Below are 25,836 nucleotides of genomic sequence, written 5' to 3'. Positions count from 1 at the left end.
TGTGCATGTATGTGTGCTTCATCTGCTCATCTCTCTGTGCCACACAGGCTGGATGACAAGAAGGTTCACTCTGCATCTGTCTGTGCGCATTATTTCGTGGAATGAACACAGAGTGGGCCCTCATCTCATTCAGCGTCTTTGTGGAGGCGGGGCTACTAGTGAGTGGATAGTGCGGGTTTAGCACACTGATCTGTACTAATAAATCTGGATACACCGTTGGTCAATAACTTGTGAAGCCACGCGGCCGCCATATTACCACTCACAAGAAAGACTTCTCGGACAATGACTTATGTCAGAACTTGTGAGTTGTTAAGTCTGTTGTTAGTTTGTTACCCAGTCACACCCAGTTGCACAACAGGTGTGCTTGACCTTAGTTATAAGGACTCGGGTATGATAATTTTTACAAATTCTGTCGATATCATACCATACCTGAGTCATAACGGCATTACATAGGGGGCCGTGGGGGATATGTAAACAAACAACGGCGACTATACTACTCAATAATTTGCATTTGCTTGCAAATATTAAAAAATACGTTTTTTGTTTTTTTTTACCCGAATTTAAAATGAACCTCGATACAGAGACAATGTTTATATATTATTACATATTATATTACATATTATTCCTGTTGTTTTTGTTAAAATATATTTCTATATCAGAAAAGAGGTTATTTCTATTTCATAACACAAACAAAAAAAATCAGAAAAAAATCAGCAAAATGTTAAATGATTTTAAAACTTGTTCAAAGTCACTCTCTTTTATGATTCATATTTTGTACAGACGAGAGCATAGTGAATTGTATGAAAATAAGAAAAAAAGTAAAGGATCATGACCATGGATTTTAGTGGAAAAAAGGGATGGGATATGCTGTTAAAATTAAAATCTCTTTCTAGAGGAGTAAAACTATGCATTGCTATAGGGGAGTGCTGAGCCAGGGTGGACAGTAGAATTTTGTCCCAAAGGCAATGAGAATTGGAAGGGGGAAAAGTACATTTAATGTAGTCAAAAGATAGAGAATAACGTATCGAATCGTTTTTAAGGGACGAAGGTTGCGTTACTTGAAGGAATGGGAGAATCTCCCCGCTTTTTAATGTAAAATATAGATGTTCTGCGAGCCTCTTCATCTGTTTTGTACACTATGTACGCTGTGCCAATGTAGTCGAGATGTGAGTGGTAAGATGGCCTCTCTGTGGCTTCAGCGGCTTGCACAGGCGCGTGCGACGTATGAGCTATCCAGATTCTTTAAGTACAGATCAGTCGATATACAGAGGGCGGTGATAGAATGTTTGAAGGACACAGGATTGTATAATAGAATATAGATAATTATTAGAATATTTTTTTATGTTATTATTATTACTGTAAATAGTTTCCTCGTGGTCTGAATTAGTATAAAATAAGATACATGGCCCATGTTACATACTCTGGTACAGTAGGTGGCGGTATGCACCTTTTAAAGTCATGGTTGCAACCCGCCATTAAACCAAAAGAAGAAGAAGAAGAACAGACAGACAGACGTCACTTCCGTTTCTAGGAAAATGGCGGATCATCCAGATCGCGGAGTTCCTCTAAGTACTGTAAGTACACTAAAAAACTTGTCCTTTATATTGTCCTACACAAATATAAGCACTTAAAAAACATATTGTTTTATTATTTGGATTAACGCTGTGTATTAGAAGCAAAAGATAATTCTTCTGCCACTGCGAATAAAAATGTGATATTTATGCCGCCTTTTTGGTCTCTACTAACCAATCGGTACACGAATTTATGACAGTAAAACCATCTTAGATCAACAAAATATGCACAAATAGATATTACAGTTTTTGACACTTCAACGGTCGAGCAGCGAGGACATGTCTTAACGTTTGTCTCTGTTGTGTTGCTTCTTTTCACGCAGCTTTCGCCTAAGTTTCTTCATACGAATTCTACCAGCCATACCTGGCCCTTCAGTGCCATCGCCGAGCTCATAGGTGAGTCACCACAACACTTTCAAAGGTCCCATATTGTGGCCATATTTAAAAAAATACGTCGCATACGTACCGCAATAGTGTATTGGAAGCGTGTTGTCCAAAATGTAGCCTTGACGCCTGAATTTTGACAGTTTAAAAGTGCTTTCTGTAGCGGCCACTTGGAATGAATTAGTTAGACGTTGAGGTAGGTGCCTTTTATTCTCCTGGCTCAGTTCTTCTTGCACCGTGCAAACTACAGAATAAACAACACAAAAATATGAAATTGTGCTGTAGTTTCACAACCAATACACATATCACTTTTTCATTGTAATCACATGAATCAAACAGAATACATTTTGATTGAGCAATATGCAGATTCACACAAAACATTTAAACAACTTCACTTATTCACTTATTACATTTCACAGCCGGAAACTCTGACAACTTTAAACACGAACAATTCCATGAAAACACACATTCTCATTAACTTATTTCTCACAATATTTAGACAAGAAATCAGTGCAAACAGCTTTACCTGAGAAAATACGTGAGCACATTGTGTGGGGGGGGGTTGCAATCAATGTTGGCAACATTCCATTTTTTTTCCACACAGGAAAAAGAAAAGTGCCCTGCCAAAATAAAAGCGTGCCAACATCCGGTGGTGCATATTCTTCAAAATAAATGCGTGAATAGCTGAGCATAAAGAACGTAAACATGTCATTTACACTTTTAGTAAGCCCTGCTGGCATACCTGCCAACCCTCCCGGAAACCCCCGTATTGTTTCCTTCTTTCCCATCGCTCCCCCATTTCAATAGTTGCTTGTAAATGTCGTGTATTTTAACTTTTGTCTCTCTTTTGTCTCTCAGCACGGTGGTAAAAAAATAACACGATAGGCGCATTCCAAACATACAATTAAAGAAGACAACTTAAAAAACAACAGCAAAAATGGAAAAAAGAGCAGTAAATTTACGAGAATAAAACCAAAAATATTAGGACAATAAAGTCATAATATAAGAGGAAAAAAATAGCATAAAGTTGAAATATTAAAGACTAAAATATGTATTTTTATGTATTTTTTGAAAGTCGTAATATGCAAAACAAACTAAACAAAGAATAAAGTTACAATTTTAGGAAAATAATGTTGGGTAAAAGTTATAATATTATGATAATAAAGTGAACATGTTATGAGAATAAAGACATAATATTACCAGAAATAGTAAATTGTAGTAAACTGTAAAACAAAGAAAAGAAAATTAGAAAGCGAAAATGAGGAAAAAAGTCTCATGTAAGGAAAAAAGTTCATACTTACATACATTCACTGATAACACAAAGCTAAGATGCAGGCTTTTTTTCTTTAAATATAATAAACATCCTTGCATATTTTCATGAGAAAATGTATAAGTGGCCCCTGCATCCTTTGATTTTCCAGTATTCGGCCCTCGGTGGAAAAGGTTTGTGCCTCCCTGGGGTACAGGATTACTTCCTGAATCAACATATGGCTCACTGGGATACAGTGTTGATTCTTGTCTTCCAGCCAGAACACAAGCAACTTTTTCATCTCAATAATAAGATCGTAATGTTAGTTATCACTGTCACTTTCATAGGAGCAGGTCCTTGTACATGATTGACGTCGCACTTGAACGGCTAAGACCAAAAGTGTGGCCAATGTAGGTGGGCCTTTCTCCTCTTTCAGAGCTTCCGATTTCTATTTTCACTTTTATGGCGATGGCTTCTCTTTTTCTTTGTGCGCTTCCACCAGAAGAGCCTGTCTTACGCTGGCTAGACAGAATTAAGTGCAAAAAGTTCATTAAGTAAGCAACGACATTCACTCCATGTAGCTGATGAGGCACAGGTGTAGTTCCAACTCTGTCCGGTAGGTGGCATTGTAGCGCTACATGGGGTGCACTTCATCTGCAGCCAACAACTTCCTTAAACAGAATGACAGTCTTAATCACGATGCTATCATGTTGCGGGTAAGTTAACACACAACAACTTTATGCCCTTTGTAACCTGTAACCTGTTTTGAAATGTCTCTATTCTAATTTATATGCAAATGAATGTGTCGTGATATACATTACTGTATGTATTATCATCACATGACGCTGCAGTGTGTATCGCAATATGGTTTTTTAGGCCGTATCATCCATTCCTATGTTCAATTATACTCCCCTTGCCACCGCTACAGTTGAATAACTGGTCTGTGGGAAATGCTGTTCCCTCATTCATTTTACATCGAATGAGTCTGATGAATTTTAAAATGTATTCAGCCTTGGCAGAGGTCTGCGGTGTATCAGTTGACATTCGAGTTACTGTGCAACACAATCCGTCGACGTCCGAGTTCTAATTTTGAAACAAATTATTTATCAATGCACAGTGAATTCATTTATTCTTTGCCAGAGGTGCCTGCGGCACATTCTAAAAATATAATTTAACAAGAAAACTGAAATGAAAAAAAAATCAGTAATTTGACAAGAACAAAGTCAAAATATCAAATTTTACGAGAATGTTATATCATGAAGAAAAATTATGTAATTTTAGTAGCATAGAGTTGAAATATTAAAGAAAAAATATGTATTTTTTTTAAAAAGACGTAATATTATGAGAAACAAACAAAGCTAAATAATGTTATAATTTAGGGTGGGGGAAAAAGTTGTATTTTTGGAAAAAAAAAATTTTTAAAGACATAATATTATGAGAAACAAACAAAACAAAATAAAGTTGTAATTTTTGGAAAATTTGTTTGGGGAAAACACTTATAATGAGAATACAGCTAATGTATTACAGGAACATCATTTACAAAGATTATTTAAAAAGAGTGTTGGAATGTTGTTATTTAAAAAAAAAAGAGCCAAAATAGGGGCAAAAAGAGCAAAGATCTAAGTTCATACTACAGGGAATATTAGGCTTTTTCACTTATATCAAAAAGCTGAGTTGCAGCTTTTTCTTGAAATATATGTAACTTCTTAGCATATGCGTTGCAAAATATCAAAGTGATCCTTGCATCCTTACGGGAAAAAGTTTGGACACGCCAGCTTTAGGCTCAACATTTGAACACACTTATGTCATAGTTAATCACTGTAAAATAAAAATAAAAAACAAAAGCAAACTACTCAAGATTAAAAAACGCTAGATAGCTATGTAAAAGAGAGGCGACAGGAAGCAGTTTTTTGATTGTCTGGTCTTATTCATGCTCGTCATTCAAGATTCAAGAGAGTTTTATTGTCATGTGCATAGTAAAACAGCAGTTATACCATGCAATGAAAATCTTATTCTGTTCATTCTCCCAAGAAAAGAAAGAAAACACAAGAAAGAATAAGAACATAAGAAACAAACACATAAACATATATACCAATAAATTAAGCAACAACAACAGAAGAGACATTAATACGAGTAAATAATACAAATAAATAAATAAATAAAGTGCTATGAGTGTGTGCGTGTGTTGCGTGCGGTGTGTGCGAGTGCTTCGTTGAGAAGCCTGATGGCCTGTGGGTAAAAGCTGTTTGCCAGCCTTGTGGTCCTGGACTTCAAACTCCTGTAGCGTCTGCCTGACGGTAGGAGTGTGAATAATGAGTGTTGTGGATGTGTGCTGTCCTTGATGAGGTTGTGTGTTCTGCGTAGGACTCTAGTTTTATAAATGTCTTGCAGTGAGGGGAGGGCTGCCCCAACAATGTTCTGTGAGGTCTTGATCACCCGCTGGAGTGCCTTCCTATCACGTGTTGTACAGTTACCGTACCAAACAGTGATGAAGGCGGTAAGGACACTTTCGATGGTGCATCTGTAGAAGCAACTCAGGATTGTGGTGGACATGCCAAATTTCCTCAGTCTTCTCAGGAAGTACAATCTCCTTTGGGACTTCTTCAGAATTTGTTGGGTGTTGTGAGACCAGGTGAGGTCCTCGCTGATGTGTGTGCCAAGGAACTTGAAGGTTTTCACCCTCTCCACCTCAGTCTCATCAATAAACAGGGGTCTATGCGGCTCCTTTTCCCTTGTTCTTGGGTCGATGATCATCTCTTTAGTCTTATCTGTATTGAGAAGGAGATTGTTAGCACGACACCAAGCTATGAGATCCGCCACCTCTCTTCTGTATGATGTTTCAACACCACCAGTGATCAGTCCGATGACTGTAGTGTCATCCGCAAATTTAATGATGCTGGTGTTGTTCTGGGAGGCCACGCAATCGTAGGTGAAGAGCGTGTAGAGGAGTGGACTCAGCACACACCCCTGTGGGGTCCCAGTGCTCACAATTCTTGAGCTGGATGTGCGATTGTGGACTCTGACTGACTGAGGTCTGCCTGTGAGAAAGTTAAACACCCAGTTACAGAGGGAGGGAGACAGGCCAAGTGTGAGGAGCTTATTTGTGAGTTTGTGGGGGCAGACTGTATTAAAAGCAGAGCTATAGTCTATAAATAGCATTCTGACGTATGTGTCCTGGCCCTGTAGGTGAGAAAGGGCTGTGTGGATGGCAGTGTTGACTGCATCATCCGTGGACCGGTTCTGGCGATATGCAAACTGTAGAGGGTCCACAGTTGCCGCCGGGATGCTCTTTTTGATGTGGGTCATGACTATTCTTTCAAAGCACTTCATAACAATAGGAGTGAGTGCTATAGGGCGATAGTCATTCAAGCAGGTCACGTTGCTCTTCTTGGGTACGGGCACTATGGTGGTGGACTTAAAGCAGGTCGGTACAGATGCTTGTGCAAGCGACAGTTTAAATATGTCAGCAAGCACATCAGCTAGCTCTGATGAGCAAACTCGAAGTGCACGTCCTGAGATGTTGTCTGGCCCTGCTGCTTTTCGTGGGTTTGTTTTGTTTAGAACCCTGCGCACATCAGCTGATGTCACCATGAGAGGTGAGTCCTGTGTGCTCCCCAAGTCCAGCCACCCTCTCTGCTCATCAGGAGTTTGGGTGTCAAAGCGGGCATAGAACTCATTCAGCTCATCGGGAAGTGTGGTTTGGCTGGACGTGGCTACGCTACTCCGCTGTCGATAGTCTGTGATGTGCTGGAGTCCCACCCACATGCGCCGAGGGTCTGAGGTGGAATAGTAGCCCTCCAGCTTCTGTCTGTACTGTCTTTTGGCCTCTCGTATGGACCTCCTCAGGTCATATCTGGCCTTTTTGTAGTCATCAGCGGTGCCCATGACAAATGCAGTCGAACGAGCACGTAGCTTAGCCCTTACATCACAGTTCATCCACTGTTTTTGGTTAGGGTATTTTCTGTAATACTTGGTGGTGGTAACAGTCTCTATACATGTGCTAATGTAGCCAGTAACAGCAGAAGCATATTCATCCAAATCAACAGTACAATCCTCCCTCCCCGCTGCAGTTTTAAACACATCCCAGTTTGTGCAGCCAAAGCAGTCCTGAAGTACTTGATCAGTTTCTTCATTCCACACTTTAACTGCTATACTTACAGGGGGAGCTTTTTTAAGAAGTTGTCTGTATGTTGGATAAAGGAATATAGAGATGTGGTCGGCCTTTCCAAAGTGGGGTCTTGGAACAGCCTTCAAAGCACCTTTCATGTTGCTGTAGACTTGGTCCAGGATGTTATTTTCCCTTGTGGGAAAGCTCACATACTGGTAATATTTGGGGAGGACAGTCCTGAGGTTACAGTGGTTGAAATCGCCAGATATAATGAATACAGCGTCTGGGTGTTTGGTCTCGTGTTTATCAATGATGTCATGCAGGAGGCCTAGTGCATTAGCAGTGTTAGCTCGTGGTGGGATGTAAACAGCAGTTAAATACACAGCGCTAAACTCACGAGGTAAATAAAAAGGTCTGCATTTCACCATCAGCAGCTCAATCATCATCACTCTTTTAGCTACATGTGCTGTTCAGTAAAGGTTAGCATCTGCTTGGTGAAAATGGATCATTTGTGGATGTAATTAATATTAAATTGCATTGGTCATGGTTGTACTGAGTAGCCAGACACTTTCCTACATCTCATTATCTCCCATTTCTTGTTCTGTGGTTGTCACACTTTTCCTACTTGCGCCCTATCTGTACCCTTCTGCTGTGCCATTGTGGGAAAAAAACACACCAAAAAAAGCAAAACACAGAAAGTGTTTTTGATTAAACTACAAATTGTGCCACCTTTTGGGTCGACTGTTTTCTTCGCAGTGTTATCTTTGATAGGTCATTCAGTGGTACCTCTGTGTGCTAATGGCGTTCTTGTAATGTAAACTAATTATATCATAACTGAGCACGCTCGTACTTTGACTTTTTATCGCACTCTTCTATCTTGTGGTTTGGGTCTTTGCCCCTTTTGCACAAAAAAATGTGTCAGCAGTCATGAGGGAAGAAGGTTCTGCAAAGACGCAAACAGGAGGAAGGAGGATGTGAAATCATTTTGCGAAATGCTGCAGCACCCTCCATGGTTTAACACCCCCCCTCACACACACACCACATGCCACAGGCCACATGTCCCCAGCGACACGCCATAAAAATGCAATTTTTCATCTACAGTTGGGTTTTGGAAGGCACTGTTGCTGGCACTGCTGCATATTATTAGTGCAAGAATACATCTGTTACATAACTAACATGTTGCAATCTTTTAGCCTCAATAACACACTTCTCTCTTATTCCCCCAACACAACTGTTAATGTAAAATGAATTAACAAAGCAATTCTTACTGTTTTTGACAGACAATGCCTGCGATCCAGATGTCCAGGCCAAACAGTTCTGGATCGATAAGACCGTCATCAAAGGACACGAATGCCTCAGTTTTATGGATAATGGAAACGGTCTGGACCATGAGGCCATGCATAAAATGCTCAGGTACACACACTTTAATGTCATAATAATAATAATGGATTTATGTAGTGCCTTTCAAGATGTCCAAAGCACTTTACAGTGAAAAAACGTCAATTAACCCCTCTGTTCAGTTAACTGCAGGTCACTTCCGATTTTTCTGCTCATGTGTGACCTGTGTCTTATTTTGTCATGTCACTGTGAACAGCACAATTCCAATTTTTTTCACATGTGACTCAGGCCTCATTCCTATGTGGATGTAAAACCGATATGTATGCGATGCGACTGCAGTATGAACGGTCAGGTCACATACATCCGACCTACAGACGTGTAATACTGTGCTTACCAAGACTTTGATCAAGGTACTCACGGATGTAAGCTCTTGTCGTCCAAAAATTATTTTTAAAAGGTGCCAGTGAAGCGGCCACACACACGCTCCTCGGAACAGACTTCGCAGCAAACCGCTGTAGCCATAATTATGCACCCCAAATCATTATCATTATTACATTTAAAAAGTTGTTCTATATGATGAGTTTTTGAATTTCAGCAATAACAGCCTGTCTCCAATTGTCTCCTGTTTCCAATTATTGGTCCGTCCTCTTCGCATTTTAGTCCTGGCTATAAGTAGAGCACTAAAGTGTTTCTAACTGCAATGTCCCGTGTTCATCTTTCCCTTTTCAAGCTTTGGTTACAGCGACAAAGTGGCTGTGAATGGCATTGAGCCCATTGGAATGTACGGCAATGGTTTCAAATCTGGATCCATGCGTCTTGGGAAAGACGCCATCGTTTTTTCCAAGTCCAAGGATACCTCGTGTGTCGGGATGCTCTCTCAAACATACCTGGAACAGATTAACGCCCAACAGATCATTGTGCCTATTGCCTGCTTTGAGCATACAGGCCAGAAAACCAATATCCTTTGTTGCTCTGTTTCAGGAGTAACGTGGACTAAACACACACACATTTCCATTTCATTTCTTTTTTTTTCCAAGTTATGTCCTTGACATTCTGCTTTACTGCATGTAAGAGAGGAGCACAAAGCCAGTCTGCAGGACATCTTGCGCTACTCTCCTTTCAAGATGGAGTCAGACCTGCTGTTGGAGATCAGCGCCATTAGCTCCACCTGGTCCGACGTGACCACCGGCACACGCATCATCATCTGGAACCTCCGCAGGTGTGTCTTTAGTCAACACAAAACTGACATTTTAATGTCTTGTATGCACATTTGGGTCTCTGGAGGGCCTGTCTAGTGTCTAGTGGGAAATTACACAGCCCAGTCTGCCTATGTCAGACAATCATTCAGCAAGACGTTCAGATTTGGCCCCTATGGTGACCCCACATTGTGGCTGATTTACATAAGAAAGCCTGTATTCCAAGTTTCGCCACCCATGACTTTGATGCTCCTTCAGCAAAGAGCTGCCATTTTCTTTTATTTGCTTGCACGCTACAGTGTTTCCCATACCCCATTTATTTGTCGCTGGCCACTACAAATAGATTTGGCACTACCCATTTGCCCTCGCTCTTAAACACATTCTAATGGCACCATCTATGACTGTAGCCTTTCGTTACAACTCCATACAGTGGGTCCTAGGTTCCCAAAGTGGGATACACGTACCCCCAAGGGTACGCCAATTGTAATAGGGTGTATGTGATTAAAAATGAATAACAATTAGTGCCTGACACTCACAATTACGAGTGTGCCTGAAAGCCTCGCAGCACAAGGAGAACGGAGCAGAAAGGAGACACAGCAAGAAGTTGGTAATTGCTCTGTGTGCATCATACGGAGGGATAATTCAGTTTGATGATTCTTTTGTACGTTAAGAGTATTCAATGTTGAAGATCTTGTTTATATTGCTGTTCCAATCCCCGCACGGCGCAGCGGCAAAAATCCGTCACTATTAGTGGGGATTCCCCCTAACATGAAGCTTTATCACTGGATGTATGTATTTTTGTACTTCAGATACTGCTTTATCATGATTGTTAAACTTTCCCTTTCAGTTTGGTCTTCAATTAATATGTAGTTTTAAACCATAGCCATCGTGATTGGACAAAAAAAGTGATGCTCAAATTCATCCCATTCAAACGGAAGGATGCCAACATCAAACTGGAATAAAAGATGTGTGTACTGATCTATTTATCAGCGCTCATGCGAAACTTTACCAAAATGGGAGCAGGCAAAATACACATTTTTGGTCCGGAATTACTATAAAATTAATTAACCAATTCGTTATGTTCAATATTTCAAGTTAATTAAGATTAAAAAAAAATTAAGTGTGCAGGAGTAGGGGGTACATCGCTTCAGCTAGCGTCAAATCTAATGACTATTTTTGGTGTTTTTGAAACTCTGTATACCTCTGTATTGTACCAAAATATCTGCTTACGTTTCGTTACACCCCAAGACGAGGATGCCCCCTTAGTGAAGAGCCAAAATTTTCTCTAATTACATGCAGATACACAGAACCACCACCACGTCAAAGCCAAAAGCTAAGCCAAGCTGCAGTGTTGTTAGTTTTGTTTATTTTTGATGTTTTTCCATTGAATCAAACTACTTGTACAGTGCCCTCCAGAAGTATAGGACAATGAGGTGAATTCCTTTATTTTTGCTGTAGACTGAAAACATCTGGCTTGGACATCAAAAGACAAATGTGAGATTCCCAGGTATTAACGTCTGGATCAGATGAACAGCTTAGAGGATAGCACATTTTGTTTGTACCCACCCATTTTCCTGCAAGCAAAATATTGGAACTTGTGACGGACAGATGTGGTTTTGTTGACCAGGGAGGTTAGATGAACTCATAAATTTTTGCCTCTGCAAGTTTGTGGTCTTTTTTTAGAGCTCTCAACTCTGTCATCGCCTGCTGATGTTTTCCTTGGTCTACCTTTTCAGTGCCTGTTACTTTATACACCAGTGGTTTCTTTCTTCTTCAGGATATTTCAAATGGTTGTACTGGCGATGACCATTTTTTGTGCCATGCTTCTGACTGATTTTCCATCTTCTCTCAGATTCACAATTGCTTGTTTTTCACGCATAGACAGCTCTCTGGTTTTCATGTTGTTTTCACCTCTAAATGCAGTCTACACAGGAAAAACATTTTTCTCCCCAATCTGAAACTGAGTGTAGGAAGTCAGTTGATCAAGTTGAAATGTTGCTCCCTGGTCTCATTTGTCTTTTGATGTCAAAGCCAAATGTTTTCAGCAAACACACCAAAAATTAAAGGAATTGGCCTCACTGTTGCAATAATTTTGGATGGCATTATTTTTTCCCCGTCAGATGTTGATGCATCGCTTATACCATTCTATCTCTCTTACTTGTGGCAGGACATCCACTGGCACATTAGAATTTGATTTTCAGAAAGATCGTTACGATATCCAAATTCCATCCGACGTCTACGAAGCGTTGAACCAGCCTTTTGAGAGAATCCCATCACACATACCCGAGAGTGTATACTCGCTTAGGGTAAGAAAACATGTTGTGTAGTAATGTCTCGGCCAGGAATGAATCCTCATATTTCTTGTACTAGTGAAGCTGAGGGGCTCTGATTTAGTCGTATCGTGTGTGTGTGATATGAATGTTTTCAATTTGTGCAGGCATACTGCAGTATTCTGTACCTGAAGCCTCGCATGCAAGTCGTCATACGAGGTCAGAAGGTGAAAACCCAACTGATTGCCAAGAGTCTGGCTAAGAGTGAAACGGACCGCTACAAGCCCAATTTCCTTGTATCCTCTATTTACCATGATGCTCTTTCTCGTTGGGTTTTCCTTGGGCAACAATGTCATATTGTATTATATTTCATGTTCCTTAACTTCTGTCGTAGAACAAACGAGTGCCCATTATTTTTGGCTACAACACCAAAAGCAAAGACCATTATGGCATCATGATGTATCACAAGAATCGTCTCATCAAAGCCTATGAGCGTATAGGCTGCCAGCTCAAGGTGAATCCTTGTTTATAACAGCAGGGTGCTCCTGTCAGATACTCCAGTGTACAGCAGACCGCTTGCAACAATGAAGACACTATATAATGAATATAGAGTTGTCCCTCGCCACATCGCAGCCTGAATTTGGCGGCTTCACTCTATCGTGGTTTTTCAAACATATATTCATTCATAAATCATCCTGTTCCACGGTTGAATACGGCCTATTAGTAGTCAAAAACATGCATATTGAAGCAAATGCCATATGAATTAAAAAATAGCCATATGAATTAAAATACAAATACAAGGAACTAAGAAGACACAAATAGTGAATGTAGTATACTACGCGGGTCACTAGGTGTTAATTGTTCGGTGAGACAAGCAGCAGACTTGATCGCCGGGACAACAGGCTTTTATTGCAGTTTTAAATTATCTTACAGCAGGCGCAATAACATCCATCCATCCGTTTTCTATGCCACTTGTCCTCACAAGGGTCACAGGTAATAACAACATAATTATAATAGCAACATGGGTTGCTGTTGTGGCTGTAATTCAGCTAAAGCTCAACCCTGAACCCTCCTGAAGCTTGGAATACTTTGTTGCATGACCATTTAATATTAAATTTTAGAAAACTGCAAAAATGCATGCAGTACAATTTGAAAGTACAAATGCATTAGTAAGAAAGATGGAGTGATTTATTGCCAGGCTTTTGCAGGCCACATAAAATGATATGGCAGGCCAGATGTGGCCCTTCGGCCATGAGTTTGACACGTGCGCAATAGGTCTCTAACAACACCAGGACACTCCTGTCATAAAGAGAATCTGTGATTTGCATTTTAGCGGTAGGTCTCCAAATTAAACAGCAGAACTCACCTGTCTAGAGAATCTTTGACTTCCATTTTTGCAGTAAGTCCTTAATCATGTTTCTGTTTTAATGTATGTCTTTCTTTGACACACACAAGAGCAATCGTCCAATATTGCATGGACTGATATATTACCTCTTGGCATATTACAGCCCAACAACAAAGGTGTCGGGGTTATCGGTGTCATAGAGTGCAACTTTCTAGACCCTACGCACAACAAACAAAGCTTCATTGAGAATGACAAGTACAGGTAAATGGCGTCTGGAATTCATTCAAATGTGATCAGCTTGTGCTACTTTTAAGTTATCGACGGTTCCATTTTTACAGGAAAACTATGAACAGTTTGGCATCCAAACTAGATGATTACTGTAATCAAATCTGCTACAAAATGGAAACGGACATGCCAGGCAGCAGCGTGGAAGATATCTGGTTGGTGTTCCTCATATGTGCTATGTTAATGTATATGTACACAATCCAACTACACACAAATGAAGACATTTTTTAAAATGTTTTTTTTCTGGTCATTGTTATCATTGTCCTGTGCTCATAATGACAGGAAATATTTCAACACAGATGGGAATTATAACGTTTCACATCAACAGAATTGGTGCAAACACAGCATTTAGGAAACATCTTTACATGCAGAAGCAGGAATCACACCAATTTGTAATGTGGGCTGATATGTGATGACGTTTGAACAACCTCCTAAATCCTCTGAAAAGTGTCCCTTTGTGCACAGTAAGCGTCCAGATCAGACCTGGGTGCAGTGTGACAGTTGCCAGAAATGGCGCAAACTTCCTGACGGAATCGACTGCAGCAGGCTGCCCGACAATTGGTTCTGTCACATGAATCCCGAGCCTCAGTTCAGGTAATCATCGTTCTGTATCATTAAGTGTTTTAACAATACATAAACATAAATATAATATGATACTTTAATATTAATGATTTTTTTTATATTCTGAGAATTTTTTTGTTATATTACAAGAAAATTTAAAAAGTATGACTTTATTCTTGTAATATTAAGACTTTTCATTACAACTTTTATTCTGAAACAATTTCTTTTTCTTACAACTTTTTTTCTTGAAAATATTTTTTTTCTTATAATACAATTTATTTCTCAGAAATAGGGTTGGTATCATTTCCATATATGCGATACCAGCACTGAATCGGTATTTTTTTTAACTGTCGTTGTTTAAATGGTGGCCGAACTGGTAACATTCAATGCCTTATTATTGTTATGGAATTTTGTAACAGAATAGTAATGTAAATACATCCATCCGTCCATCTTCCACTCATCTGTTGTCTCGTAGCGGGGGCAGCAGCCTAAGCACAGAAACCTAGACTTCTCTCTCCCCGGCTGCGTTGTCCAGCTCCTCCCAGCAGATCCAGAGGCATTCCCAGGCCAATTGAGAGACATAGTCTCTCCAATATGACCTGGGTCTTTCCTGAGGTGTTGTACCGGTCGGACGTGCCCCTCCCCAGGGAGGCATCCCGAAGGCATCCTGACCAGATGTTTGAGCCACCTCCTCTGGCTCCTCTCACTGCGGAGGAGCAGCGGCTCTACTGTGAGTTTCTCCCAGATGGCAGTGCTTTTCACCTTATCTCTAAGAGAGAGCCCAGCTACCCTATTTAGGAAACTCATTTCGGCCACCTGTACCCGTGAGCTTGTCCTTTCAGTCGCTACCCAATGCTCATGACCATAGGTGAGGGTGGGAACCAAGAGTAGTTTTGCCTTTTGGTTCAACTTCCTCTTCACAATGGAAAGTTTAAAATACCTCTGTTTGTGAATACACCTCGCTTGCTGTGACTGGTGTATAATGAGGAAGTGTTGTGTTGCTGTTGTGGAGCGCTACAGCGAAATGTGTGTGTGGTGTTAGAAGCCAGTGCTGCTGTTGGTGTGTTAAGGTTTGCACTACATTTTAAAAAGAGCCTCTGTCCGAATGCTACGTTACTTTTGAGGCATTAGTTGCACAACTTCAAACACTCGCTGCAGGTGGCTGAGTCTGCATTAATTTAGCACAGAAATGAGGCACAGTCTTTTATAGTCACGAGGTGCGTGGTTTACGATAAGGAATAACTGCCGGGGTCTCTCACACCAGGTCAAAAAACAATGGCATTAACATCTGTGGCTGGAGGCAACCACCAGAAGATGGCGTTAGATAAATGTGAAGAATCATGAATGGTCAGCATCCAGCAGCTTAATCTATCTCTACATGCACTTTAAAATGTTGTTCGTGCTACTCAGTTGTTTGTTTGAACCTCATGTGTGTTACACTTGCTGTAGTGTTTACAATGCGTCAGCAGTGTTCATGCTGGCTCAGCAGTTTGATTGCTACGGCTATTACACCATTGGTTCTGTTGCTGCTGAGTACTTGTTAATAAAACACTGTGTGATCAAAGAGAGCTTTGTTTTCCTCTTTCCCATTTTCTCTTGCATTCCAAATCATTAAAGTAAAAGCCTCACTGCAATTATCAACTGCTTCCATTTAACGCCCCATGCTGTTCGCGGTTTAGATAAATAAACGCCTAAGGTATAATTATGACAATTTGCGGTATTCTGATTTTTTTTTTCTGAAAAGAAACCCCAATACTTTCACCCTGTTAAGTGTGTTTTTTTTTTTTGGTTGTTAGATTTTTGGCCCTCATAATTAGACTTTTGAAATGTTATGATTGTATATACTATTTCCAGTGTGGCCAACACTTTAGTTGCTGTCTTGACTTTGTACAAATTGGGAACTTAAACGAGTAGGCTATTCATGTTAAAAGCATATGAAATTAAAATGGTCCCCACATCGGTTCTCCTACTGTTGCCCTCCATTCTTGTTCACTCTTTTCCTTACTAGGTAACTTTAGAAGACTTTATGGCACAATCTAAGCTTTCTTAGATGTTGACTCGTGTTTTATGTTCTCAAGTGTTTCAGCTGCGTTGGTCACATTTATTGGAAACATTTACAGTCTGAATCTCTGTTCTGTTAAAACTCCTGCCCTTAAGTTGTCCTGCTGTAAATTCCTTCCATCGACATTAGTCTGAATTACTGTAGTTTTGGTCCATGAAAAAAACTGATTAGTAGTGATTTTTTTTAATTCAAAGTTTGTAGTTAGCCTCAAGCCTTTAATTTCTCCCATTATTTTACCCCCATGTATTTCTTTTACCAGGAACTGCGAGGTTCTGGAGGAGCCAGAAGACTCAGATGATGACCAGCCGTCATATCGAAAAACCTACAAGCAAAAGTAACACGTCCTGTTCATTTGGATCCTTTATTAGTGACTCGAAATTTGTCAACTGGTTACAGCCCATTAGCGCTGTGATTTGTGTGTTACAGAGCAAAGGAGAACAAACAGAGAAAACAGATGGTAAGAACTAAGTCTTAATGAGTCCACACTTTTGATTTCAACTATTCTGGCGCATCTTTTCAGTTTAACTTCACCACCCGAATCCACCATTGCATTTGTTTGTTTTTTCTTCTTTTGCTTTCTTTTCCTCCTGTTGTGTGACTTCTGCCCAATTTTCTGCCGCTCTCACAAGGAGCTCCTCCTAGATGACATGAACATGTAATATGGCCACTCATTGAGGAGGAATGGTGGAAGACATTTATAGTGTCTGTACTTTAATAGTAAAGTGTTTCCTCTTTTATCGCTGGGGATAGGTTCCCAAAATAGCCCGCAATAAGTGAAATCTGTGAAGTAGCCAACTATATTTTTGTGCAATTATTATGTTTTAAGTCTGTAGAACCCCTCACCATACACTTTTCTCGGACAGGCATTAACATTTGATCACATTTCTCTCTTGTTTAAACGCTTTAAAACTTCAAATTTCATTTGTATTTTAATGATCAACTTAGGAGACAAAAACTTAAGTGACTCACGTGTATTCACTCCTCTGATCGTGGCTTGTCCTGGCGCTGTTGCGTTTTTGTATCCTTGTTAAAACATATTCCTGCTTGTCATCCTGCTTATATGCATTTGAGGGACATACCTTAAAGGATGTAAAAGCACTCAACAGTCATAACAAGTAAACATTCTGTCGTGCATCCTTGATGCCATTTACATACGCTAGTCCATGCATGTCAATGTACTAACAACAAAAATACATTCAAAATCAATCTGTCAGAAATTGTAATGGTGGCTTTTTAGAACCCAACAGCTGTGCAACACGACTGTAGTGCAATTAACAGTGCAACTTAACTGAGGTATTTGTCTAGAACACGTGTCAAACTTGTGCCATGGAGGGCCGAGGTACTGCATTTTTTTCTCTCCAACCAGTCTCTACAGCAGGTGATTTAATTGAAGAGCTCCTTCTCTGAAATTGAAGGAGGTGTTGATCATTAAAATCACCTGCTTTAGTGACCGGCTGGAAAGAAAACCTGCATTGTCTCGGCACACCATGGCACGCCTTTGACACCCCTGGTCTAGAACAAGAAATAGTTACTTAAGTTATTTAAAGTCGAATGTTACTGCTTTCTCTTTAAATTATTTTGAAGGAAAACAAGCTGGTCAACATTCCCAGCTTTCAGGACACTTCTTTGTGCAGTTACACTGTCTCCTGCAGTGGAAAAGACCCTCTCTGAGGAGACACTTGCACCTGGGATGCAGAGGTATTGACGTTTAGGATGGGGGGGATCCATCCTAAACGTCTTCACCTCATCTTCAGCAGCTTCTTGATGAGTTTGTTTTAGCATCGTCTTTGTGAGAGGTAAATGTGGAACCAAGGAGATCAGCTAAAGAGGAAGGATGCTCTGGGTCTCTTCCAGAGGTTCTAATGAGGGAGCAGGTCCATCTTCACATTCTACTTCCTGATAAACAAACACTATACTATACAATTCACTAAAGTCTTCATAATGTAATTTAAATGTGCCAAAATAAAATATTACACCCTAGACTTACAATTGTAAATATGCAAGTTTATATTCAATGTACTTACACTGCTTTTGCATTTCTGCCACCACAGCATCAGTCAGTTTGGCGTAGACGTGGCCAGTCTCTTCTTCAGACAGAGAGGGTAGATTCTTGAAGTGTGGGTCAACTGCAGACGCCATGTACAGAGTCTCCTTCTCATTGGCAAATCTGTTAGACAGATCCTGTGCTATAACTGCCTTGATTTCCCTAACTGTATCTGAATCTTCAGTTTTCTTGTGTTCCCATAACAAGGTTGGCATGTAGCGGTGCAATGACTGAGAGTTGGCATGCTCTCCTCAGGCATCACTAATGTGGCATCTTTCATTGGCTTCAGTGCTTTGAGTACCTCCTCTGTACATGTAATGTCAGTCTCAGCCAATGTGAATGTCTTTTTTATTCTTTCTCACTTCGTTGGAAAGGAGTGCTGCACAGACAGTGGGCTGCTGTTCTAAAAACCTGGCAGTCACGTCAAAGGAGCTGTTCCATCTTGTGACCTCATCTGTAATGTTTTGGTAGCTCCAATTGGGCTTGTTTGAGCTGTAGCTGGTGATTTGCGACGGTACTGCGTCTGACGAAACCAATAACATGTCTAATTCTGCCAAGCAACCTGGGTACTGCTGCTAGTTTGAGTGCTTTTTGTGATGCGAGGTTAAGACTGTGTGCAAAACACTGAATGTGCGCCAGTAACGTCAGTGAAGTGTTGGCGGGACGTTCATGTAAGTGTTTATGTAACGAAAGCCGTCATCTTCCGCCGAGCTCAGATGGCGCATGTCTCTGCCCATATAGTAAGTCACTGAGTGTTATTTTAGTGGCACACGGTGAGTTTGAAGACAATTTGGCTAAATTAGCTTGTTCAAGAGTTAGTTGATACGAGATAGTTGCTCGTTTTCCCTTCTTCGCCGTGATATCTGGCAACATGCACGGAGGTTCGTGGTGTTTCCGCAGTATTTGATTCTCGCGTAACACATTTTGCAGGTGGCGTTGCTTTTGTCATAATCTGGGCCTCCGTCTGTGGTGCTGTAAAAGCCAAAATAAGTCCAAATTGCAGATTTATAACTGTGCTTCCGAGCATCTCGTAGTTCCCCCGCCATGTTGAAACTTTAGCTGTTCTCTAAATACCGCGAGAATATGGGGTAACGATACCACCCTGGAATAACTCTCGCGAGATGCTATTAATCTGGCGTGCTTTGGTGGTGTGCTGCCAGCAAGTGACCGGGAGTGTAAGTGCAGGGAAAAACGCGCTGCAATGAATACAGTACTGACCACCAAAATACATATTAAAAACAGTGATTTGAACGTCTTTTGAATCAATATGACAATCGTATTACTGGTAATATTGCTCAATTGATTATTTTAAACACCTCTATTATGTTGTCTTGTCAAGGCTCACTCGTCAAGAAACGGCGACGAGTTGATGACATCATTCTTTTCAGAAAGAAGCCGGTTGTATTTGTATTTTAGTTAATTTAGCCAATTTTATGCTTGAAAATGATTTATTTAGGCCAAGAATGAGTACAATTTGCCATACTATGCATTTTTTTGCACTAATTCGTCGTATTAAACCATTATGTATTAATTATTTTCACGACCATAAGGCGGACTTAAAAGTCTTAAATTTTCTCCAAAATGTATCGGGCGCCTTATAATGCGGCGCGCCTTATGTGTGTACCGAGTTACAAACTCTGTAATTGTTATTGTGTGACTTTCATGAGCGTTCCACTCGACTGACTGGGAACAGTTCCTGCCGACGCTGCTTATAGAGAGGAAAGGCGGACGTGACTGAGGACAGCATGCGGACGTTAAGGGGGGAAGGGGACGTGAAAGAGGACGCTAAAGGCACGCCCCCAGTAGGTATATAATGCTGCTATGTGCTTGTGCAAAACATCGTTTGGCTTAGGACCCCCGAAAATGGCGCCTACGAAGAGACACGCGTACGAAGCACAGTTTAAACTGCAAGCGATCAGCCACGCGGAGGAACATGGGAATCGATCAGCCGCGAGAAAATTCAAGATCAACGAATCGATGGTTCGCAAGTGGAGGAAGCAGGAAAACGAGCTTCGCCAAGCCAAGAAGACGAAGCTGGGTTTCCGTGGAAACAAGGCGAGGTGGCCCGAGTTGGAAGTCCAACTCGAGCAATGGATTCATGATCAAAGAACAGCCGGGAGCAGAGTCTCTACAGAGACCATTCGACTGAGGGCAATAACGCTTGCCAAAGAAATGAAAATCGAACATTTTCAAGGAGGTCCGTCTTGGTGCTCTCGTTTTATGAAACGGCGCCATCTATCCATCCGGGCAAAGACTACCGTTGCGCAGCAACTTCTGGCGAATTACAAGGAAAAGTTTGCTGTGAGTACATTGTTAAATACTTCACTAAACTACAACAAAACTCAGTTTTGCCCAGCTGCCTTTTTAAAACATGCTTGCATGTATGCTAGCTAGCTTATGTTTTAGCGTCCATGCGTGCCACGGTATGTTTTAAGCTAGCATATGTTTTTCCACGCCCGCACTCAATAATATGGTACACCTAGTGTATGTGTTAAATAAAGAAATGGCACCCATAACTAAGACCGCGCCTTTTAATACGGTGTGCCTTATGGTCGCGAAAATCTGAAAATTACTTTATCAAAAAAAAACGAGAGTGAGGGAACGGTGTTTGGACCGCGATGTAGCAAGGGACGACTGTATCATTAGTAGACGGCATCCAGCAGCTTTATATACCTCGGCATGTACTTTTACGTTGGTTGCATTGCTCAGCTGTTGGTGTGAAACTCCGTGTCAGACTTGCCATACTGCTGTTTCCAGTGAACTCATGAGCAGTTTGCTCCTTACAGCTATTAGAACGTTGGTTCTCAACATGCTGAATTGGTTTTAGCCTTTTTCCACAAATTAAAATGATCACAATGCACACCTCCCCGTCTTTTTTTATTTTTCAGTATGTGCCCTCGGTGGAAAAACTTTGGACACCCATGGTTTAGATACTCGGTGCAAATGGTGCTAATATTTTTGTATTTTACCTACAGGCTGGCCATTCCTTGTCTACTCCCTCTCCTTCAGGAAGTACTTTTAAAGGCGTGACGCAAAAAGAGCCTAGGATTGCCCCACCGATGACCACCGTCCTTTCACCATCTGGTATGGAAAACATTCAAGTGACTGAAAAACATATATCATTCAAGTGACTGAAAATGAAGCCTTCTCTTCTTTCTAGCTTGCAGCCCTTCTGGTAGCAGTGGTCTTCCTCGTATTTCAAGCGTGTGCTCCCTGTCGACACCTCCCACAAGGTATTTTCTTGGTTAAGTTGATTTAGTTTAGCTATAGTCACTGCAATTCATGTACTAAGTTTTTGTGGTTTCTGTGCACTGTAGGGGAAAAAGAGGGAACTCCACTGAGCCACAAACTACTCCAAAAAGGCAAAGAGTAAGTGCTTTGGTCGATGTGAGCCCACTCAGCCCTGCTGCAGGTCCCTCAGGTGGCAATGAGTCTTTCAGTACCCCCAAGCCCAAAACATTGCGTTTTGATTCAAGTAACTTGAAGACCAAGATAGGGCAAAGTGAAGCTCATGTCAGCAATGAATTGAACGCCGCAGGAAGCGCTTGCTCCACTGCGCCATCTCCCCGCGTTATGCACTCTGTCACCCAGACAGATTCACCAAAAGAAATGGTGAAAAATGAGAACATGGAGGAAATTCACCAAACAGAAGGTGGGGTCAACGAGTGCAGCATTCAGCAAAAAAGCAATGGAGAGACTCATAGAAGTAACTCCAGTCAGATGGGACAAAATATATACTCTATCGACAGCGATGACGATGTAATCTTTCAGTCCTTTCATTGGCGTTTGGATGCACCTGATGTGAAGCGTGAGGAACATCCAGAGGTTGATGTGAATTCCTACCAATCAAGCCAGACGGGGCTGCCAAAGGACTACAAAAGCTTGTTTGAAAAGGCCAGACAAAACATTAATCAGCTCATAAGCGACAGAGCTGATTTACTGAAAGCTGCCGAGACCAAACCCAGCACTGCCGCAGGCGAGGAGGAGGTGGACGACATCACTCGGCAAGTTGAATCTCTTGTCCGGAAGCTGGATGAAAGAACCAGGGAGAGGGATCAACTGCGCTCACAGGTCAGTGGTCTAACTTCTTTTATTGTGCTTGGGATGGGTATTTGACTACATTGCCTTGATCGGCTATGAGGAAATTAACCATTGTTTTTTTTTTCAACACTTTTAAGGGAATGGGAAAAATCTGTATGGGGTGTTTTGAACTCCTGTTTCTATGCCAGTGTTGCATTGAGCAGATTAAAGGAGTGGCGTGCCATACCTTGGTTGTAGTTTAAGTTCCCATCCCTAACGTCATGTTCTGTTTTTTTAGACTGCAAACGAATTAAGGGTGTGTTTAGGCTTACTTTAATTTCCGGACTATTGAGTGCACCTGACCATAAGCCACACCTACTAAATTTAAAGAGGAAAAGAAATTTGTACATGTATAGGTCACACCTGTCATAAGCTGCAGGTGTGGGATATTTAGTACACAAAGTTTTGGTTAAACAGTAGCCTACCAGAAAAGTTGCTGTCGTCGCTGTCTTCAAACCACCAAAGTCGTCCTCTTCAATGTTGTAACCAAACAGCCACACACACCGCCAGTCTCTCTCCCTCTTTAGTTCGCTCTCCCAGCGCCACCCCTGCCCCAAGGCAAATCAGCCCCCAAGCCTGTGCTGCTCTCCCCACCACGCAGCAGCAGTCCAGCCTGCCGAAACCCACCTTGGACAGTGGACCTCTCGGCACAAACAAAATGACAGCTCTGAAGCACACAAGATGCTGTGAGACCACAACGCCATGACACCACAAATTAGCCGCATCACTGTGTAAGCTGCAGGGTTCGACGCATGAGGAAAAAAAGTTGCAGTTTACACACCGGATATTATGGTACCATGTTCGGTTAAAACTAACTCTGGTGTGTTTGCTCAGATAGTTTGGTTAATTTGGTCTGGTGTGAACACGATCATTCGAACCCTGGTGTGCACCAAACAAGTGGGCTGAGACTGCTTGAGAGATGGGTCTCGGACCACTTGAAAATGAATCCACTTGAGCTAAAATGCGAACGCTACATGGACCAGTGTTGCAGTGACAAAATGATTGCAGAAATGACAAATACAGCAATCCCTCATTTATCATGGTTAATTTGTTCCAGACCTCGCTATGGTAAGTGAATAGGATTCAATGTTTATAAATGGAATATCTTTGGAGTTCTAGTATAGAAAACCTGTTTAGGACCTTCTAAATATGATGAACATTATTGGAGCCCTCTAGAAATGAAATAACACCCCTATAGTCACCTTTACACTTGTACAGTATTACCCAGTATAGAAAATAAGATCTAATATAGACATTGAGAGAGTTCCTTGTTGTTCTTTTACTTCCTGTTTGTGTATAGTACTTCCTGCGGTGGCAATGTACCATTACCAACATATCAAAAATAAGACTTTCACTGCGTTTTCTGAATACCTTTTTATATTTTAGTTCATTTAGCCATTTTTATGCCCAAAAATGTTTTAATTTAGGCCAAAAATAAGTACAATTTGCTTGCATGTGCATACTTTTCTAACAAATAATAGACTTTATTTAGCCACAAAACAGCGATTTATTAATTAATTTATTTTCAAAAACAGTGAGTGAAGACACAAAGTGCTATCTGGCAAGCGACGACTATATAGAAAAAGTGTTTTGGTAGTGCTCTCTCCTATGTATGACAATGGCTCTCTTTATAGTTTGGAAGATTTTTTTGTGAAATCTTAGATGGTAATTATAGCAGAATATAAAATTAAGCCACATATTAATCCCAGCAAACGGCATTTTGGTTTGGAACACTTGAGTAAGGTTGCATAATATGCCACAAAGACTGCCCAATCAAGCCCATACTTTATGCATAAGGCCTTTACTGTGCTTTACTGTGCAGCCTTTGGTCCCATGACAAAAATATCAGTGTGCAGGATAAACAAACTGCACCAAAGTGCACGCCAAGTATCTTTTGAATGTTTTTTGGTCCGTACCAGAGTACCAAACCACAAGTGTGAATGCAGCCTGAAGACTGAATCAACAGCACCTCTGCTGTTTGCAGCCAAGTTGTGTGCTCCATCATGCCTAATTTTCTCAATTCCAGCCAGTAGACCAAATTCTTCATTAGCAACCAGATCTTGATCCCTGTGTTTCCTTTTTTGTTGTTGTTGGTCTGTGGTGTCTTACCCCTGCTGTGTCCTGTCCCCATCTTCCTGTCTTTTATCAGTTGGACAGTCTTGAGGGGGAGAAGGCAAGCCTGTCATTGCAGTGTGAGGAGCTGAGGATGAGGCTGCAGCAGCAGCAGCTCACTGAGCAAACAGCGCGCCATGGAGATGGTGCTCCACTGCAGAATGATACTTGTACTACACAGACAGACAACAGAGCTCCCGATCCGGATGCGTACAAAAGGTTGGGAAGCAAACAAAGCCTTCAATTGATTGTTTGTTTTCAGTCTTGTGTATGTGTATTGTGCTTTGCTTGCGACACTTTTTAATTGTTTTTTTTTTTTTTTCCGCTTGCTTCTCTTCGTTTTTTTCTCTAAGGTTGATTGAGCTACGTCACAACATTGGACGCCTACTTGTCAACTTTGTGCCTTTTCTGGACCTGGGACAAGTCAATTATGAGTGTAATGTCATTGATGAGATGGTGGAACAAGTTGTCTCTGATGACAAGTCTTCGAACTGGATTAAAGCCTCGTGCTCAAACTGTACTCGTAGGTAGTACAGATTGTGGGGAATTCATCGCGCTTTTACACTGACATGCAATACTTATGTCAAAGGTGTTTTTTGTATTTCATTATGTCTTAACTTCAAAACCTGGACTTTGTTATGGAACCTGTGGGGTATTGTGGCTAATTGTACTGAACAGTACAACTAGGATAATTTCAGGCTGAACAAATACAGGCTGTCTTTACATCTTAATGCAAAGGAAATCTTCAACTTTTAACGATATGCAGTCAGAGCCTTTATGTTGCTTGTATGTTCTGGGGAAGGATCATGGTAGCTAGCAATGTGACAGTACAGTCTGGTCGTGCAATAAAATGCACTCCGAGGAACACTGTCTTACTTCTTCCTGTTTTCTCCTAGGTTTTTGTTTTTCTTCTGTAAATCTATTAAAACTTTTTTTTTTTTTTTTTTTTTTTTACAAATACAGTTCCTGACAAAGCTACAACGCACCCATTACAGTATATATTTAAGGGACAGTCATTTAAAGTAGTCAATGTACAGCTTGTATACCAGTATAGATTTACTATCCACGGCTTGTAAATAAGCCACCACACAGCCAGTATTGTGTAAAAAAAGCTCCCAAAACAAGTGAGTACGCCTCACAGTGAACACATCCAATGTGTGAATGTGTAATGTCCTCTTGGGCTTGGAATTCACCAGAGCTGCACGGGTTGTTACTGGAATCCTCTTCCACT

At 41.0% G+C, this 25,836-nt stretch overlaps 1 protein-coding gene across 2 annotated transcripts; it reads left to right on the top strand.

The window, feature by feature from the left end:
- The first annotated feature begins 1,478 nt into the window (after positions 1-1,478).
- On the top strand, positions 1,479-25,556 carry morc3a (MORC family CW-type zinc finger 3a). 2 transcript variants are annotated; one of them, XM_054787484.1, is made up of 18 exons: positions 1,479-1,574; positions 1,895-1,967; positions 8,593-8,725; positions 9,381-9,607; positions 9,713-9,869; positions 12,014-12,152; positions 12,284-12,412; positions 12,511-12,630; positions 13,625-13,722; positions 13,800-13,901; positions 14,212-14,340; positions 16,629-16,703; positions 16,796-16,826; positions 21,389-21,497; positions 21,574-21,646; positions 21,731-22,484; positions 24,643-24,824; positions 24,959-25,556. In XM_054787484.1, exons 1-18 carry the CDS (start codon positions 1,536-1,538, stop codon positions 25,134-25,136), a joined length of 2,748 nt encoding a protein of 915 aa, XP_054643459.1. In that variant the 5' UTR covers positions 1,479-1,535; the 3' UTR covers positions 25,137-25,556. The 2 variants fall into 2 exon arrangements, with proteins under 2 accessions (XP_054643459.1, XP_054643460.1); XM_054787485.1 differs by lacking the exons at positions 24,643-24,824; positions 24,959-25,556 and adding an exon at positions 23,021-24,605.
- The last annotated feature ends 280 nt before the right edge of the window (positions 25,557-25,836 follow it).

Source organism: Dunckerocampus dactyliophorus, chromosome 9 (genome assembly GCF_027744805.1).
Source record: "Dunckerocampus dactyliophorus isolate RoL2022-P2 chromosome 9, RoL_Ddac_1.1, whole genome shotgun sequence".
In the NCBI taxonomy this organism is placed as follows: domain Eukaryota; kingdom Metazoa; phylum Chordata; class Actinopteri; order Syngnathiformes; family Syngnathidae; genus Dunckerocampus; species Dunckerocampus dactyliophorus.
This window is presented reverse-complemented; position numbering and strand designations above follow the sequence as displayed.